Genomic DNA, 19,164 nt, shown 5'->3' with positions numbered 1-19,164 from the left:
AGTGTACAATACAAAGAATGAACTCTAATGTAGAATGTGAACTTTAGTTAATAATAATGTATTCATACTGATTCATCAGTTATAAAAAATATACCACACTAAAGCAAGATGTTAAAAATAGTAGGAACTGACTGGGGAAGAGGGTATATGGAAATCTCTACTTTCTGCTCAACTTTTCATAAACCTAAAACTAAAAAAGTCTATTAATTAAAAAAAAGAAAGAAACATGTAGTAAGAGACAAATCCTAGGTTTTTTTGGTTTGTTTTGCTTTGGTGTTAGGTATCAGGAAATGTAATGACTTGCTTATTTGCAGAGTTTAATTAAAAAGGAAACAGTTTTTTTTTAACAGCCTTTCTAAGGGTTCACAGTGCTCTTACATTACAAGAGTTGGCAGAGAGGAATTAGAAGATCATAGGAGACGAGGTAAGGCCCAAAACAAATTGGCAGAGAGTGAGTGACAACACTGTGGTTTGTTTATAAATAGCTGCGCTAATTAAAATGAGAACTGGTGTTTTCCTTTTTTTTTTTTTTTTTTTTTAAATGCTGGGTCTTGCTGTGTTGCCCAGGCTAGAGTGCAGTGGTGCGATCATGGCTCACTGCAGGCTTGACTTCCTGGGCTCAAGTGATCCTCCTGCCTCAGCCTCCCAAGTAGCTGGAACTATATAGGCAAGCACCCACCATGCCAGGCTAATTTTTTAATTTCTTGTGGAGCTGAAGACTTGCTGTATTGCCCAGGCTAGTTATTTTTTCACTTTTTATAACTTTATTTCTTGTGATACCAGGATACGGTGCTTCCTCTGTTGCCATCTGCTTTAGTAATCTGACTTAAACATTAAAAAAAAAATTTTTTTTAGATACAGGATCCTGGCTCTCCTGCCTAGGTTGGACTGTAGTGCCACGATCGTAGCTCACTTCAGTCTCAAACTCCTAGGCTCAAGTGATCCTCCTGCCTCTGCCTCCGGAGTAGCCAAGACTAGAGGCGTGTGCCACCACACCTGGCTAATTTTTAAACTTTTTGTAGAGATAAGGACTCACAGTGTTGCCTAGGCTGGCCTCAACCTCCTGGCCTCAAGTGATTACCCTGCCTTGGCCTCCCAAAATCTTGGGATTACAGGCATGAGCTGCCACACCCAGCCTGCTGTTTTCTGATAATTGCCTGAATCTTAAATTTGAAAGGGATTTCGTTAAGTCCTCTATAAAATTTAGTCCACCCAAAATAGGATCCTTACCTGATGCTCATTCAGCTTCTTCTTTTGCACATGCAGGGACTGGACACACATTGTTTTAGGAAGTCGTCCATTCCTATCACAGAATATCCTTACTTGTTATTACACAGTTCTTCCTTATTAAGCTAACGTCTTTGTCTTTATTACTTCTACCGTTGCTCTTACTTGTGCCCCAGTGCAACACAGACAAAGGCTAAAATTAAAGATCCACTCTCAGTTACCTTTTGTTTTTTTTCCAGGCCAGCATTCCGGTTATTTTAACTATTCTTACAGGAGACGTTTGTTACTCCCACTACTATCACCCCAAACACATTTCCAATTTCTTTCAAAATAGAGCCCATAAAGTTGAACATCATATTTCAAAAGGAGTCTAAGTAATATATAACACCGTGGATCTGTTAATTTTTGTGAGACTATTCATTATGTTAATTTAATCAAAGATTGTATATGTTCTTTAGCAGCCATATCATTTTTAGGGCCATACTGAACTTTTATTAGGCTAAAGTCTGTGAGTCACTTTCTTGTAGGTTGTGGTTCAGCTGGAATCTTAATAACCTCTACAATTGATTTAAATGATTTGAACATTATTCGTTAAACATTTAGTTTAATATTTAGGAACAATTTTATAGTGTTTTAAAGAGCATGATCATCTATATAATCCCATTTGGTTCTCATAACAACCCCTTTGAGCTAAGTAAAAGCATATTATCTTCTCCATCATATAGATGAGGAAACTCATAGCCAGAGAGACTGACTTGTTAATAAGGTCACTTAACTGGAGAGTAGTTGGACTGGCACTGAGACTAGATCTTAGAACTTAGGACTCCACATTCTGTGTTTTGTTGTTGGTATTATATTGTATTAGCTGTAGATATTTCTAAGTATATTAAGACATTGTGGCTTTTGCCTGCTCCCAGTAAGGGGCAATTGTGGTTTCGGTGATGAGCTCCCAGAAAAGCATCGTGCCTCATTCCAGGCCTCAGAAGCACCGGAATATATTTAGCTTCAAAAATGACAAGTTCAACTAGGCACGGTGGCTCATGCCTGTAATCCTAGCACTTTGGAGGCTGAGGCGGGTGGATCACTTGAGGTCAGGAGTTCGAGACCAGCTTTACCAACATGGTGAACCCCTATCTCTACTAAAAATACAAAAATTAGCCAGGCATGATGGTGCCTGCCTGTAATCCCAGCTACCCAGGGGGCTGAGGCAGGAGAATGGCTTGAACCTGGGAGTCAGAGGTTGCAGTGAGCTGAGATCGTGCCACTGCACTTCAGCCTGGGCGACACAGCAAGACTCTGCCTCAAAAAAAAAAAAAAGTTTGATAAGAGTGTTCAGACCAAGAAAAATAATGCAAAACTTCATGATGCGGCCGGGCGCAGTGATTCACGTCTGTAATCCCAGCACTTTGGGAGGCCAAGGCGGGTGGATCTCCTGAAGTCAGGAGTTGAAGACCAGCCTGACCAACATGGTGAAACCCTTTCTCTACTAAAAATACAAAAATTAGCCAGGCATGGTGGTGGGTGCCTGTAATCCCAGCTACTTGGGAGGCTGAGGCAGGAGAATCACTTGAACCTGGGAGGTGGAGGTCGCAGTGAGCCGAGATCGCACCACTGCACTCCAGCCTGGGTGAGAGAGTGAGACTCTGTCTCAAAATAAATAAATAAAGAAATAAAAACAAAAACCTCCTGATGGAGTATGTCAGCACTATAAAACTGTAAAGAAGTTCTTGAGTGGTGTGTAAAATATAGCAAATACAAACCATTATCAAACCTAAAAAACATGTTAAATGTTTATAGAAGACAGTGGAAGATTCTTGTCTCATAACTTGTAGATCATGTGCCTATGAACTTGAAGTTTGCGCAAAATGTGGAAAGAAGACATTGCTATTCTGTTCCATAAAGAACCAGGAAAAACAGAAAATATTGAAAATAGAATCTAAGTTCCAACCATAGAAGAAGTGAAGAAAGTGATGATGATTTAGATTTTGATATTGGTTTAGAAAACACAGGAGGAGACTGTCAAGTGAATTAATATCACTGTATTAAAAGTCAGTTCAAATTAGCTGGGTATGGTGGCGCACGCCTGTCATCCCACTACGCAGAAGGCTGAGGCAGGAGAATCGCTTGAACCCGGGAGGCAGAGGTTGCAGTGAGCTGAGAGCGCATCATTGCACTCCATTCGGGGCAACAGAGCAAGACTCAGTCTCAAAAAAAAAGAAAGGTAAATTTAAGAATGTGAAATTCTGACCAGCTTCTGACTATTTCACAGAAGATAACTGTGAAATCCTAATGACGAAATCAGAAAAAGCTATAGAAAAATAGATTTTAGGCATGAACAGTATAAATCGTGTATGATGTATTACCTGATACTAAACTAAACCAGATTCAGAATTGATGGTTGTATAAGAAAAGAACCACCTCATGTAAAAATAAGATGACATTATTATATTGCTAGCCTCAAAAATTGGTCCTCAGTAAGTGCCCTTTGGTAAATGATCTCAAGTAAACGACTCATAGCAAAAGCCTCATTACTTATGTTTGCATGTTACAGAGCAGAAGCAGCATTCTCAAATAATAATGTTTACAAGTATATAGCGATTTGTATTTGTATTTTTATATACCTCATCACATTGCTTTTACCTTTTTCCTTGTGAAATGTGCATACAGAAAAAAATGCATAGAATTTATATAGATATAAATATAAGGAAAAGCTAATGCATTAAACAGCCAGGTGAAGGAACTACCAACATCAGAAGATCCCAGTGAAACTCAGCAAAAGCTCATCTTTCTTCCCAGAGTTGGAAATTATTCTGAATTTTGATAATTAGAGGGACTTAATTTCTTTGCTACCCATGTTTGTGTTCCTAAACAATATAAATTAGCTTTGTCTAGTTTTTTAACTCTTGCCTCTTTTTGTTCTGAAAAATATCAATTGAAAATATCAGTCAAAAAAGGTAACAAAATAGTTCAGTGAACTTTTGCATATTCTTCACCTGGATTCCCAATTGTTAACATTTTACCACGTTTTCTTTATACCTCAATGGATGGATGTACACACATATTTTATTTGCTGAACCATTTGAAATTGTTGAAGCACTGGTTTTGAACTTTGTGTGAACAGACTTATACTATATATGTTATATCTCTTTTTTCATTGTTATAAAATTTGTTGAAATTGATTTAAAAAAGACATTGTAAATAGGATTTTAAATCACCATTCCATCCTCTCTAGTGAGCTGGCAACATTTTGTTTCTTTTAGGGACTGTGATTGGGTCTAGTCTCAATTCATTTCCATGTTCATCCTGCATTCAGCTGATGATCTGCTGTGAAATCTCACATTATTATTGTTGATTCTCTTTGAAAGAATAACATGGGGAGTATCTCTGTTTGCATTTTACATTTTACTGTAAGGACTTAAGGATTTATTCTGCAAGGATCTCAATTTTAGGCAATAGCTTGTTATTAGGACTTGCTTATTTCTTTTTCTGTATATTTTCCTTCCATTTATTTTAACTGCTGTTGCTTCTTATTACCTTATCACTGACTTTGTTGTCTTTTCCAATACTGCTTCAGAATGTAATATAATAATTCTAAATGATTTAAAATAATGGTAATAGTAAGAACTGATAGGTTATTTACCAGATACTGTTATAAATGCTTTGTATGTATTAACTCATTTAGCCTTAGAACAACCCAGTAATGATAGGTACTATTGTTATCTTCATTTTAAACTGAAAGAGAAGTCAGCCCAGTTGCCCAAGGTCACTTAACTGGTTGTAGACTAGGGGTTTGAGAGACGAAAACTCATACTCTAAACTACTATGTTGAACCACCTCTCTCTAGCTAAGCTGCTCTCTTCATCTCTTAGAAACTTCTTTCTAAGGGCTTCTTTTCCTATACCTGTGAAATTAACGTTTTATCCTTGTTTAATCTTATGTATTTCAGCTCTTAGTTATAACTTACTAACCTTTTTGAGTTAAAGTCTTCCTTTTTTATTCAAAAACACTTGACTGCTTACACTGAGAGCGTGGAGTCAAGAGCATTTTTAGTCTGTCTGGGGTAGTTTGCAATACCTTCAAAAAGGGTATAGTTTTTGAGCCTTGAAGAATAATGCACGTTTTCAAGACCAAAGGAAAAAAGCCATTTCAGGTTGAGGGGTCAGCATGTTCACTTGCTCAGAGGTGAAAGAACATTCCACCTTTGAGGAACTGCAAGTGAGTTCATTTGACTGGAAGTGCAAATTTTATCTAAAGGTAATTGGAAATCATTGAAGAATTTTAACATGGAAGTAACACCAGATTCATGCCTGAAAGGTCCATCTCAGAGCACTGTGGTCCTTTGAAAAGAGTGAAAGCTGGACTAGAAGAGAGATTGGTTATGGAGCTATCCCAGTGATTTAGTTAGAAATGAGGACTATCCTAACATAGGCCTTCCCTATGTGGGGATGGAGAAGAGATAGATTTAAAAGGTACTTTGGTTGGTTGTATATGATGAGGAAGGAAGGAGCCTTTCTCAGGGATTATCGACACTTTCAGGAGACATCTGGGGAACCTGTGGGGTTTTTGTCATAATGACCTAAGGTTTCTACTGGCCATGGGAAGGGGGTGCAGGGTGTTGGGGATGGGGTTGGTGCTAATGAGAAGTGTTTCATTGAGAAATACTGTAGTGGGTGGTGACACTGAGAGAGAGAAGGAAGAGCAGGTCTGTAGAGGTAAGACAGAGTTCAGTTTGAGCCCTGCTGAGTTGAAGTTGTTCGCAGATACCAAGTTGGAGATCTCTTCAAGCAGTTAGATATCTGAGTCTAGAATATAGAGATAGGTTTCAGATTTAGGAGCTGTTAGGGGTGGTTGAATGTATAACATGAAAAATGATATAGGTTTGAAAATCTGAGGGAGATTAGAAAAGTGGTTATTGTTGACACACATTGTTAAAAAACACCAACATTTAGTGGATGAATGGAGGAAGAGGAGCCCCCGGAAAAGAAAATGAGAAGCCTAGATTGAATGGAGGAAAATCAGTAGAGTGCTTATCATTGAAGCTGAAGGAAGTGCCAGTTCTATCAGGAGGTATGGTCAGTTATCTAAGATATGGCAGAGAGAACATAAGAGTATTCATTTAGTAACCAGAGGGTCTGATGACCCTTCAGAGTTTTAATTTCATTGGGGTGGATGACAGGTTAGACATTGGTTAACAGGATTAGAACGTGTGGGAAATGGGGAAACAGGGCAATGAATGTAGACTATAAGAAATTCCCTTCTTTTGACCAGGCACAGTGGCTCACACCTGTAATCCCAGCACTTTGAGAGGCCGAGGTGGGCGGATCACCTGAGGTCAGAAGTTCGAGATCATCCTGACCAACATGGAGAAATCCTGTCTTTACTAAAAATAAAAAATTAACTGGGCGTGGTGGTGCATGCCTGTAATCCCAGCTACTTGGGAGGCTGAGGCAGGAGTATCACTTAAATCTGGGAGGCAGAGGTTGCAGTGAGCAGAGATCGTGCCACTGTACTCCAGCCTGGGCAACAAGAGTGAAACTCCATCTCAAAAAAAAAAACAAACAAAAAAAAAACAAAAAAATTCCCTTCTTTTACAACCTGAACTTTCTTTGTTTTGTGTGTGTGTGTTTTTTGGAGACGGGGTCTCTCTGTCGCCCAGGCTGGAGTGCAGTGGCACAATCGTGACCTACTGCATCCTCAACCTGCTGGGCTCCGTTGATCCTCCTGCCTCAGCCTCTCGAGTAGCTAGGACTGCAGGCATGTACCACCATGCTCGGCTGGTTTTTTTGATTTTTAGTAGAGACCAAGTCTCACTATGTTCAGGATTACAACCTGAACTTTTACTTTTGTCAGATTTTTATTTTGGTATATCAGCTTGATATATCGGCATTTAGAGGTGCCACATGGTTAGTACTTATTTGAGTATTTCATCGTCATCCTTATTTTATACAAATTAGTTGAAAAGAAAAAAAATACACTAGCAGTACGCTTAGTTCTCATAAATTTAAAGCATTTAAAGTGAAGTGAATTAAGCACACTAATAACAACAAATATTTAGTCTCAACTGAACATTTTTGGCACTTAAGCCAGACAGTTTTACATTGAGTTGGTAAAGAACAGAATTAAACAACCTGGAAGGAATATTGGCTCTACAGATTTTACAGATTGCAAAGATTAACAGGGAAGTGCCATTAGAAATAGGTATTATGTATTTTTTTTTTTTTTTGAGATATAGTTTTGTTCTTGTCACCCAGGCTAGAGTGCAATGGGGCCATCTCGGCTCACTGCAACCTTTGCCTCCTGGGTTCAAGTGATTCTCCTGTCTCAGCCTCCCGAGTAGCTGGGATTACAAGTGCCCACCATAATGCCGGCCAATTTTTTTGCATTTTTAGTAGAGACGGGGTTTCGCCATGTTGGCCAGGCTGGTCTCGAGCTCCTGACCTCAGATGATTCGCCCACCTCTGCCTCCCAAAGTGCTGGGATTACATCTGTGAGCCACTGCGCCCAGCCGGTATTACGCATGTTTTAGTTCTCTTAAAACATGGGCGTCAGAATTTGATTTTCAAACAAATTATGTATTATGTAGGAGATTCTGAGTGCTATTTGAATATTACCTGTGAAGGGAAGGAGAAAAAGGGTATAGCCAGTAAACGTGATAAGAGATCCAAGAGAGCTACAGAGCAAGACCCTGTCTCAACTAATAATAACAATAATAAATAAATAAACCTATTTTGATTGACCAAAAAAAAAAGATCCAAGAAAGATTTTTAAAAGATAAGTGATAACTTGGCCGAGTGCGGTGGTTCACGTCTGTAATCCCAGCACTTTGGTAGACCGAGGTGGGCAGATCACAAGGTTGGGAGATCGAGACCATACTGGCCAACATAGTGAAACTCCATCTCTACTAAAAATACAACAATTAGCAGGGCGTGGTAGTGCGTGCCTATAATCCCAGCTACTCAGGAGGCTGAAGCAGAATCGCTTGAACCAGGGAGTTGGAGGTTGCAGTGAACCGAGATCGCGCCACAGCACTCCAGCCTGGTGACACAGTGAGACTCCATCTCAAAAAAAAAAAAAAAAAAAAAAAAAATAGATAAGTGATAACTTGAGCATGTTTCTGTTTCTTGATGGAGTTCAAAATGCCAGAGAACAAGGTAAAGTTGGAGATGTAGAGAAGAGGGGAAAGTGAATCAACAGACAAGATTCCTTGAAGAGGCAGGATGGTATTGGATTTAGAATAGAGGTGTAAGGGGCTTAGGATAGAAGAAAGGATAGTTTCTTCTGTTGAGTTTGAAGGAAGATGATGATGGATTTGAAGGTAAGTACGTTTGTATGTGAAACCGTAGGAAGTTTGTCCACTTAACAGTTTCTGAACGCCTACTGTGTATTTCAGTCTGTTAGTTGAGGAATATGTAGTCTCCATCATTGAAGAAAGTTAAGGGTCAATCTTGCAGGTTTCCAGCTACTGTGTGTGTATGTGGGGGTGGGGGGTAGATATTGTTTTTTATGTTGTGTTGTCTGTTTTTAAGAGACCTCACCTGTCACCCAGGCTGGAGTGCAGTGGCATGATCATAGCTTACTGCAGCCTTGATCTCCTGGGCTCAAAGGATTCTCCTGCTTCAGTTTCCTAGAGTAGCTGGGAATACAGGCATATACCACCACGAGCAGCTAATTTTTAAATTTTTTCTAGAGATGGGGTCTTGCTATGTTGCCCAGGCTGGTCTTGAACTCCTGACCTCAAAAGCAGTCTTCTCTCTTCAGCTTCCCAGAGTGATGAGATTATAGGCATGTGCCACTGCATGCAGCCTATAATTGATTTCTTACAAATCATCCATTTTTGACAGCGGATTAGCATAAGTTTTCTCTTTTTTGTTTGTTTTTGAGATGGAGTCTTGTTCTGTCGCTCAGGCTGGAGTGCAGTGGTGTGATCTTGGCTCACTGCAACCTCCACCTCCCAGGTTCAAGAAATTCTCCTATCTCAGCCTCCCAAGTAGTTGGGATTACAGGCGCCTGCTACCACACTCAGCTAATTTTTTTGTAATTTTAGTAGAGACAGGGTTTCACCATGTTGGCCAGGCCTGTTTTGAACTCCTGACCTCAAGTAATCTGCCCGCCTCGGCCTCCCAAAGTGTTAGGATTACAGGTGAGAGTCATTGCGCCTGGCCTGCTCTTTGTTCTTTTTTTTTCTTTTGAGACGGAGTTTTGCTTTTCTTGCCCAGACTGGAGTGGAGTGGTGTGATCTTGGCTCAGTGCAACCTCCACCTTACGGTTTCAAGCAATTCTATTGCCTCAGCCTCGCGAGTAGCTGGGATTACAGGCGCCCGCCACTATGCCCAGCTATTTTTGTATTTTTAGTAGAGATGGGGTTTCACGATGTTGGCCAGGCTGGTCTTCAACTCCTTACCTTGTGATCTGGCTGACTCGGCCTCCCAAAGTGCTGGGATTACAGGTGTAAGCCACCGTGCCCGGCTCTTTGTTGCTTTTAAAAATTGGGGCAACACTTGCCCCAATTTTTGTCTGTCTTAATCTCTCATGATTTCTCAATTGTAAAGAATGATTTTGGCCAGGTGCGGTGGCTCACGCCTGTAATCCCAGCACTTTGGGAGGCCGAAGCGGGCAGATCACGAGATCAGGAGATTGAGATCATCCTGGCTAACACGGTGAAATCCCGTCTCTACTAAAAATACAAAAAATTAGCCAGGCGCGGTGTCAGGCGCCTGTAGTCCCAGCTACTCAGGAGGCTGAGGCGGGAGAATGGCGTGAACCCGGGAGGGGGAGCTTGCAGTGAGCCGAGATCGTGCCACTGCATTGCAGCCTGGGCGACAGAGCAACTCCGACTTAGAAAAAAAAAATGGTTTTGAGATGTCATCTATCAATAAAAGGGCTTTTAAGTTACTTAGGATGTAATTTTTCTTGTGCTGAAGGAGTAAATTCAGTCATAAAAACCAGATACTTTCTTAACTACTGTGGTTCCTTGAAAGAGATCATAGTTCTCTGTCGTGTGATAAGTGTAGTTCTCTGTCCTGTGATCAGTGTAGTTAGTCCTTTGTCATGCGGCATTATTGCCTTCTCTGCCCTTCTCTGCTCCATGCCCAATTAAAAAGTCATTTATATTGTCTTTGGCAAACTTTAAGAAATTCTTAGTTTCTTATTAATTTTAAGTTTTAGATCAGTATTTTTAATGGTCTCTTTGTGGTCAGGATCAGTCAGTAAACAATTTAGAGCATAAGGTTACTTAGGATTGAGGAGCAGTCCTTCACATTCCAACCTGTAGGTGTACCTCAGAGATTCTCAACTGGGTTGCCCCTCAGGTGGTCTTTGGCAATATATGGAGACATTTTTGATTGTCACCAGTGGGGGGCTGAGTGAAGCTGCTACTGGCAGCTAGTGAGTGGAGGTCAGAGAGATTGCTAAGTTTCCTACAGTACACAGGACAGCACCCCTACAGCAGATAATTATCTGGCCTAAAATGTTGGAAGTGCCCAGGTTGAGAAATCCTGGTGTACAGTAACTAATATTTGAACACTTTTGTGAGCTACTATGTTTAACTGCATTATCTAATTTAAAACACAGAATTCCCCTGTGAGATAAGTGGTATCACTTTTTGTCCTCAAGGCCCTGGTCATTTTTGAAGGAGGAGGATACAAACTTTGGACTTATTTGTATAGGAAATTTTTAATACAAAACTATTCAGGATACAAGTTTTTTATTTTTAGACTTTCTTTGGTCTTACCTTTTTTTTTTTTGTTTGTGATTTTTGCAGGGACAGATATTTATAGCATTTAAATACATAATTCTTTTTTAATATTTCAGATCTAGAAATGGCCATTGCCTACTGGAACTTAGTGCTTAATGGAAGATTTAAATTCTTAGACTTATGGAATAAATTTTTGTTGGTAAGTTCACATTTTGTGCATTTCTATTTTCTCTAAAATTCTGCTATGTTTAAAGATAAGTTAACATAATGTATTGAATATAGAATGCGAAATTTGATTACCAGAATTTTGTTACACAGTTGTTTTGCATTCTTGTATTTAAAATTTTCCAAACTGTTTTTCTCCAGCTCATTTTAGTGATATAAATGTATTTTGTTTTTGTTTTTTAAATAGGAACATCATAAACGATCAATACCAAAAGACACTTGGAATCTTCTTTTAGACTTCAGTACAATGATTGCAGATGACATGTCTAATTATGATGAAGAAGGTAATGAAATTTTTTTCCACACCAATTTTTTTTGACCTTTTTATCATACACCCCTGAACTTCTTCAGTACTTTGGTTTTTCTCGGAGTTGGAATTCCCTCCTCTGAGCTTTTGTTATGATTTTTTTTTTGACATGGAGTCTCACTCTGTTGTCCAGGGTGGGTGCACTGGTGCAAGCATGGCTTATTGCAAGTCTTCAAACTCCTGGGCTTAGCAGTCCTCCTGCCTCAGCCTCCCAAGTAGCTAGGACTACAGGCATGTGCTGCAATGCCTAATTTCTTAATGTTTTATAGCAGTAGGGGTCTTACTGTCTTGTACTCCTGGCCTCAAGCAGTCCTCCTGCCTTGGCCTCCCAAAGTGTTGGGATTATAGGCATGAGCCACTGTGCCCAGCTCCAAGCTTTTTTTAATGCTCTTCTGAATGTATGAAATACCTTCATACATTTACCAATCTATATTCTTCTGTCCTTCAATTCCAACTCAGCATTCATGTCTTCCAGAAAGGCATGAGTAATTTTTATCCATTTTAGGTTTTCAGTTTACTTTAGCAACCTTTTTACGTGATGTACTTTTGTACCTATTTGTATCTCTTTTTTATCTGTTAGTCTTCTGTGTGAGTAGTTCAGTGACTTTTTTTTTTTTTTTTTTTTTGAGATGGAGTCTCGCTCTGTTGCCCAGACTGGAGTGCAGTGGCGCAGTGTCGGCTCACTGCAACCTGTGCCTTCTGGGTTCAAGCGATTCTCCTGCCTCAGCTTCCCAAGTAGCTGGGATTACAGGTGCCTGCCGCTATGCCCAGCTAATTTTTTGTATTTTTAGTAGAGACAGGGTTTCACCATGTTGGCCAGGCTGGTGTCAAACTCCTGACCTTGTTGTCCACCCACCTCGGTCTTCCAAAGTGCTGGGATTACAGGCATGAGCCACTGTGCCCGGCCTATTTTTTTTTTTGAAACTTACTTCAACTGCCTAATACAGTACTGTTGGCATTCAGTAAACAGTCACTGAATACTTTTCTGCTATTTCTTCATAAATGTATAAAGATGGTGCTACCATCCACTACTAGGATGTGGACTTGTATTTTTCTATATGTGGCAGTGATTTACATTGATTTCTTCATACATATTTCCCTAGTCCACTTGAGAACTGGCAGGATGCAGGATGGAGATATTTTTTGAAAAACCCCCTGTGATCTTGGTGTCTTTAAAAGTGTCCTGAAATCATTAAGGCTAATCAGGGATGATGTTATTTCTTTTCTTCATTTTCATTGTCGTTTATAATCTTCCCTCCAAAGTGAGAAATGTGTAATCATGCGTAGACCTAATAATTGTGTCTTCTGTTAGGTTTTACACAAAAATGGAGAGCTTTCTGAGTTGGAGATGGGCATGTGAATGTGTGGAGGCATGCATATATTGAATTTTACACCTTTTAGTAATGTATTAACATGAAATAGGATGGAATTTGACACTTCCTGTTAATTTCCTTTATGAGATGGCCACAGAATGCTTGAAAACTTGTTTCTCCTCCTGTGCCTTCAGCACTGGCAGCATGCTATCATATCATAGCCCCTCCTTAGGCTGCCAGTTTTTTTTTTTTTTTTTTGAGAGGATGTCTCGCTTTGTTGCCCAGGCTGGAGTGCAGTGGCGCGATCTTGGCTCACTGCAAGCTCCGCCTCCCGGGTTCACGCCATTCTCCTGCCTCAGGCTGCCCTTTTTGACCAAATTACTTCCATTGCCTGACTGCAGTGGCCTTCAGAAAATCGTATTATTGATTAGTTACCAGACAAGTTTTTTTTTTTTTTTTTTTTTTTTTTTGAGGCGGAGTCTCGCTCTGTCGCCCGGACTGGAGTGCAGTGGCCAGATCTCAGCTCACTGCAAGCTCCGCCTCCCGGGTTTATGCCATTCTCCTGCCTCAGCCTCCTGAGTAGCTGGGACTACAGGCGCCCGCCACCTCGCCCGGCTCGTTTTTGTATTTTTAGTAGAGATGGGGTTTCACCGTGTTAGGCAGGATGGTCTCGATCTCCTGACCTCGTGATCCGCCCATCTCGGCCTCCCAAAGTGCTGGGATTACAGGCTTGAGCCACCGCGCCCGGCCCAGACAAGTTATTTTTATCACTCAAGGAACAACCAAATGTTGGGAGTAATCACAAGGAATACAAGGAATATTTGGGGTAAAAACTCCAAAAAGTTTGAATTTTGAAAGACTTAATCAGTGGGAATAGATAAGAATGATATACTTTACACTTACGAGGAAGTCTTAAGAAAAGGATTCTGCTGAAATATTAGTCTTATTTCTTCTTTTTTTCCCTTCTCTTTCTTTCATATTTTTTCTTTTTTCCAGGAGCATGGCCTGTTCTTATTGATGACTTTGTGGAATTTGCACGCCCTCAAATTGCTGGGACAAAAAGTACAACAGTGTAGCACTAAAGGAACCTTCTAGAATGTACATAGTCTGTACAATAAATACAACAGAAAATTGCACAGTCAATTTCTGCTGGCTGGACTGAACTGAAGATCAATCCTCACAATTCAGACTGAGGGTTGAGACAAAACTTTAAGGATACATCTTGGACCATACCGTATTTCATTCTTCTAATGGTGGTTTGGGCTTGTCTTCTAGTCTGGGCCGCTCTAAACATTTATAATTCCAACATTGTGGATTTCATCTTATATCTGTGGACCATCCTAGTTTATTCTCCCATAAGTCTTAGAAGCTTTATGGTGATTATTTTGAGGTTTTCATTCTCGCATAAAGCACAATGCTGTCTTCATCAGAAAACAGTTGGCATAAGAATTAAACATATGAACATCACAAAACAATTTATAAAAACTTCTTAAATATATGCTTTGGGCTAGTTGCAAAGACTATGCTAATAGCACTTCCAATGAGAGTGATATATTTAAGTGTACTGGATCTGGAATGGTGTTTTGGTTTGGGGGGAATTTTTTTTTTCCTGGCAAATCACATGTGTTGTTGATGTGAGTATCTGATGAAAAAACAATGTCAGAATAACCAACATGAAAATTTTTTAGGATAACTTGGTGCCTACCTGAAAAATGTATTGTGTTTTAGACTCTTGATTTCAAAAGGTTCCACAGAACTTGTCTGCGCTTACCTTACCCATGTTTATATATAGCTGTCCTACAGGGAGCTTTTATTTAGAAAATGTCTGCATAATGTTAGATTCTTCTCCTGTCTACATTATGCACTACATAATTGGACTTCATTATGCTTTTGAAATGCTTATCTGCCTGTCACATAAGTTAAACTATTTAATTTGTTTTGAATGTTTTGGATTGCTACACAATACAATATTCTAAATTTAGGCATGAGGGTTTTTTTGTTTTGTTTTTACTTTTTTTTTTGTCATCGCACTATGGAACACAAATGAAATTCTCTTAATTTATAAGAATATAGTTGCAGTTAAATTTTGAAAATGGTTGTAATGAGCCATGAAGTTCAATCTTTATAATATAGGTACTGCTCTTTCAGACAAATAGTCCATTTTCGATGACTTATTATTTTGTTGAAATTGCTTTAACTGCTAATCACTGTGGTTGCCAAATACTTACTTCAGGAGCGAAGATTTTCAAACAAGCATACACGATGCAAAATACCAATCTGGCTTCTAGTCTCTCTACTGTTTTTGTTTCACTCAGATTAGCTCAGTTTTCTCATCAAAGCAGAATGCTATCTTGTATGTATTTTTTTCATTACAAGACCCATGAGCTGCTTTTATGCTGAAAATGGTCATTTCCCTGTTCCCTTACTGACATGTGAAGAAGGGTTTCTTGCTTTGTTAAACATTTCCGTGAGGCAGGCTAGAAATGTAAACTTCAAATGTCAGATGATTATGGTCTTTTGATAGGAATACATTCTGCTTGGGATATACATCCAGGCACTCTCTAAGGTTCTAGGATTGATGTTAACCAAGGAATGTACTTTAGAATAGCAGTACATTTTATGCAAATATGGAAATTATTTTAAGAAACAATGACATATCAAAACTGCTTTTTATTTACATGATTTTGAAATAGACTAGAAAGCTTTCCCTATAAACATATTAATATTCCAATCATAACTTTAATTCAAGAGTGCAGTTTTACCAAAAGAAAAATTTGAAATCTCTATTCAGGCTACTGTAATTGGTTATTAAAGGAAAAAGGAAAAAGAAGAATCCTGCTGCTTTCAGTATTTCCTGATTTCATTTTTTGTAAATATAAAGAACTTCAATTATGAAAAATTTTTAAAAGATATATATATATCTATATATATCTATATATATGTACTGTTTTGTTTCCTGTCTTAAAGATTTTGAGTTATGGTTATTGGTTTCACATTGATTAATTCACATATGCTGTGTTTTGAATGAGATCCCATTAGCTTTTTTTTTTTTCCCCCAATATAAAGTGTTTTCTTTAAAAGTCTGATATTGGTTTGTGGCCTAGTGCCTTGGATTTTACATATTTTTCTTTTTAAATGCAAAACCTTTTCAACAAAATAGTGTTTGTCATCAGGTTGGTACTAAACATTTATAATTACTGTGTAATTATAAACAAAAATACATAAAGCTTTGAATATAATTATGTAGCATAAAAGTTAAGGTTGTTCACTATGATGGCATCTTAGAATTAAACAAAACTTTTACTAGGGCTGAAAAGAGAAGACTGATTTAATGTGGTGTGATTATTCTGAAGATAAATGTCTGGTTACAGGGAATATTTTGTACTAAAAAATGATGACACATATGGCTGTGTGTGTTTGAGTCTGTGTCTGCGAGAGAACCAGAGAGAGAGAGAGAGAGAGAGAGAGCGAGATTGACAGAGGAAGGGAGAGAGAGACACACACACCCCTTGAATTGCTTTAACTCCTAAGCGTTTCAGTCCTCATTTCGGTAAACTCCCCATGCTGATTCTTTGTTTTAAACTGAACCGTAGGTACAGTTTCCTTTTTTGCCAAATGTCAAAACAGGTACACATTTTAAAATGTAATGCTTTTTAAATAGAAAAATGTATAAAATTAGAAGTGCCCACATATAAAAAATACTTGAGATGAAGATTATCTTTAGTGAATATCATCTGCATATCTCTGTAAGTTCGATTGTGTTTCTTACAGTCCCTGTCATATTACCAACAGAGGCAATAAAAGCTTCAGTGAAATTGCCATGACTAAATCTTTTCACATATTTCAGTGTATTTTTTTTATAGATTTAAAATATCCCTGAAAACTTTTCCAGGAAGAATAATTATTCATGGAAAGAGCATTGTAATGGCATGTTTTGGGGAGAAAAGACATGTCAAGTCTTGTTTACTACATTTAAAATGTTTACAACTATACTGGGCTGCTTTATTAACAATACTGTACTTGTGTAATATGGCATTATAAGTACATGTCCTTCCTTAGACTTTTAAAAGTTTTAGTGAGAGAAAGTAAATTTACTCAACAAAATAACATGAGAAATCTTTTACATGATATCTTTACTGGGGAATTCTTATTTAAGCAAGGTACACTATTTTTTCCTCAGACTTGAATGAAGTGTCTATTTTTTATTTGATGATAAGTGAGTAGTAGTAGCTAACTTAATGTACACTTTGCTTAGGTTTTTAAACATGTTACTATTAAGACTACGTATTGTAAACCTTCTGTAATTTTCACATATGAATGACAGGAGAAAGTTAAACCTAATCGAAGGAGTTTTGGAATAAAAAGAAAGTGGTGCTGGGGAAATTTACCATGGTTCACAAAGTATGCCTTTGTAAAACTGAATCAACTTTTAGCAAGAATTAATTTATGTAGTTCTAAATGTTAAATTGTGTATATTTAACAGAAAATACTTATCTGGCACCTCAGTAGTTTTCTTTAAATGTTACCTTTTAACAATATGATTTATATTGAATACTTAGATGTTTTCATAAGATTTTATCAAATTTGATAATGTAATGATAAAATGTTTTTTAAATGTGAACTATTTAACATATAAATGAGGACACAAAACCTGAATTGTGATTTCTACATAATGTGATAATTAGGGTTCAAATTATGGCTCATCATTTAATTGATTATAAATGAGTATATTTCTGAACTCTTTATTGCCTCCATTTTTACAATCATAATATAGCAATAATTTCTATTTTTATTTCATAGAACTGTGGTGAAGTTATTTATCATGACACCTTTATCTTTGATTTCTGAGGGAAAGGGGTGTGTATTTTGTAGTTAAGATAAATGAGAAAATTCCTAATAGTACAAATGCCCTTTTCCAGGTTTATCTTTGCTAATTTGTTGCCATTTTTCTTAAATATTTGCTTTATTTGTACCTGATTTCTGGAGGCAAAATAGTGCTATTTTTTCAAACTCATAATACAGTTACATAAATGATTTTATCAGAGCATTCTTGCTATCTCATTTTCTTTCCTACCTGTTAGTAAGTAGCATTTCTTACTCACCAACTCATTTATTTGACAACTTTCCAGTAGGTTCAATGTTTCCTATTAATGTGTTTTTTTATTTTCCTTTGGTTAATTTTTAAAAATCTGTCACAAATAAGGAAGTTATGATGAAAGATGCACAGCCTTTGTAGTTGGTGGAATTCTTAATAAGTAATGTCTTTATGGAGTTTCAAAGGGAAATTATTTAAAGGGAATCATGTTATAGTTGTCCATTTTTTAAATTGAGATTTGAAGTGTTTTTAAGTATAGCCCCAGTTTCTATTTACTTACAAGTGCTTCATGATTGTTTTCAGTTTAAGTTTTTGCCATTGTGCTGTGCAGAAATCATAATGTAGTTTGTAATACTTTCGAGCATTGGTCTTGAAGCTGTAACTTGGGGTTGCTGTCCTTCATGAGGTAGGGCCACAGCAGGCAGGCCCCTTCCCACTTCCTTTGTGGTGTTCTACTTTTATCCGTTGTAGGCTGTTAGTGTTTCATATTTGATTTGGTTTGGGGAAAAATAGTTAAAAAAAAATTTTTTTTAATGATTGGCTTTAGAGGGACTGTTACTTCTTTGGCATTTCTGTCAGAGGAATGGAAAGAAATGGAGTCTGACTGAAAATCATGCCAGCTTAGTCACTGAAGGCAGCACTGCTTTGAAAAGAAGAATTTTGAACCCACGTCGTAAAAGCAAAACCTGATTGGAAACAGTGAAGTGTTTGAAACTTAGGGGCAGCATGTAAGTGGCTTAATGAGGAACATATTCCTTTTATATTGAAAAAGTATATATGTATTCAGATGCATGTTCATATGAATATTATAATTTTATTTCAGGTTACGAAATATTCTGAGAAAACCTTATATCTGATGGAAAACTTGGGCAATATCCAATACCAAGCAAGAGATTTTTACAAAAAGAAATACCATAGGGCACAAGGTTGGGGGAAGACAAATTAATGAAATGGCTAAGGGACAATGCTAATTCAATCGTTAACAGTGATTTTGTCACATGACTTATAACTAAAAGAGCAATATTTAATCAGTAAGATTTAGAGATGGGTGTACTTGGAATCCTTTGAAAGTAGTGTGTTTAGTTTTCAAGCAAATGCTAATATTCTTTTTTTTTTTTTTTTTTTTTTTTTTTTTTTTTTTGAGACGGAGTCTCGCTCTGTCGCCCAAACTGGAGTGCAGTGGCCAGATCTCTGCTCACTGCAAGCTCCGCCCTTCAGGTTCACGCCATTCTCCTGCCTCAGCCTCCCAAGTAGCTGGGACTACAGGCGCCCGCCACCTCGCCCAGCTAGGTTTTTTTTTTTT

At 38.0% G+C, this 19,164-nt stretch overlaps 1 protein-coding gene across 6 annotated transcripts in view; it reads left to right on the top strand.

Annotated features, from left to right (window-relative positions):
- DCUN1D1 (defective in cullin neddylation 1 domain containing 1) overlaps positions 1-17,504 on the top strand; it is a 46,650-nt gene extending 29,146 nt beyond the window's left edge. For 3 of the 6 annotated variants that reach the window (XM_033211806.1, XM_033211809.1, XM_033211804.1), the window contains exons 5-8: positions 338-424; positions 11,038-11,120; positions 11,334-11,430; positions 13,763-17,504. In XM_033211806.1, coding sequence (XP_033067697.1) covers positions 338-424; positions 11,038-11,120; positions 11,334-11,430; positions 13,763-13,842 — 347 coding nt within the window. In that variant the 3' untranslated portion in view covers positions 13,843-17,504. The remainder of the gene's footprint in view (positions 1-337; positions 425-11,037; positions 11,121-11,333; positions 11,431-13,762) is intronic. The other 3 variants (XM_033211808.1, XM_033211807.1, XM_033211805.1) reach the window with 2 other exon arrangements.
- The last annotated feature ends 1,660 nt before the right edge of the window (positions 17,505-19,164 follow it).

The sequence above is a fragment of the Trachypithecus francoisi genome, unplaced genomic scaffold (assembly GCF_009764315.1).
Source record: "Trachypithecus francoisi isolate TF-2019V2 unplaced genomic scaffold, Tfra_2.0 Lachesis_group0, whole genome shotgun sequence".
NCBI classification, from domain to species: Eukaryota; Metazoa; Chordata; class Mammalia; order Primates; family Cercopithecidae; genus Trachypithecus; species Trachypithecus francoisi.
This window is presented reverse-complemented; position numbering and strand designations above follow the sequence as displayed.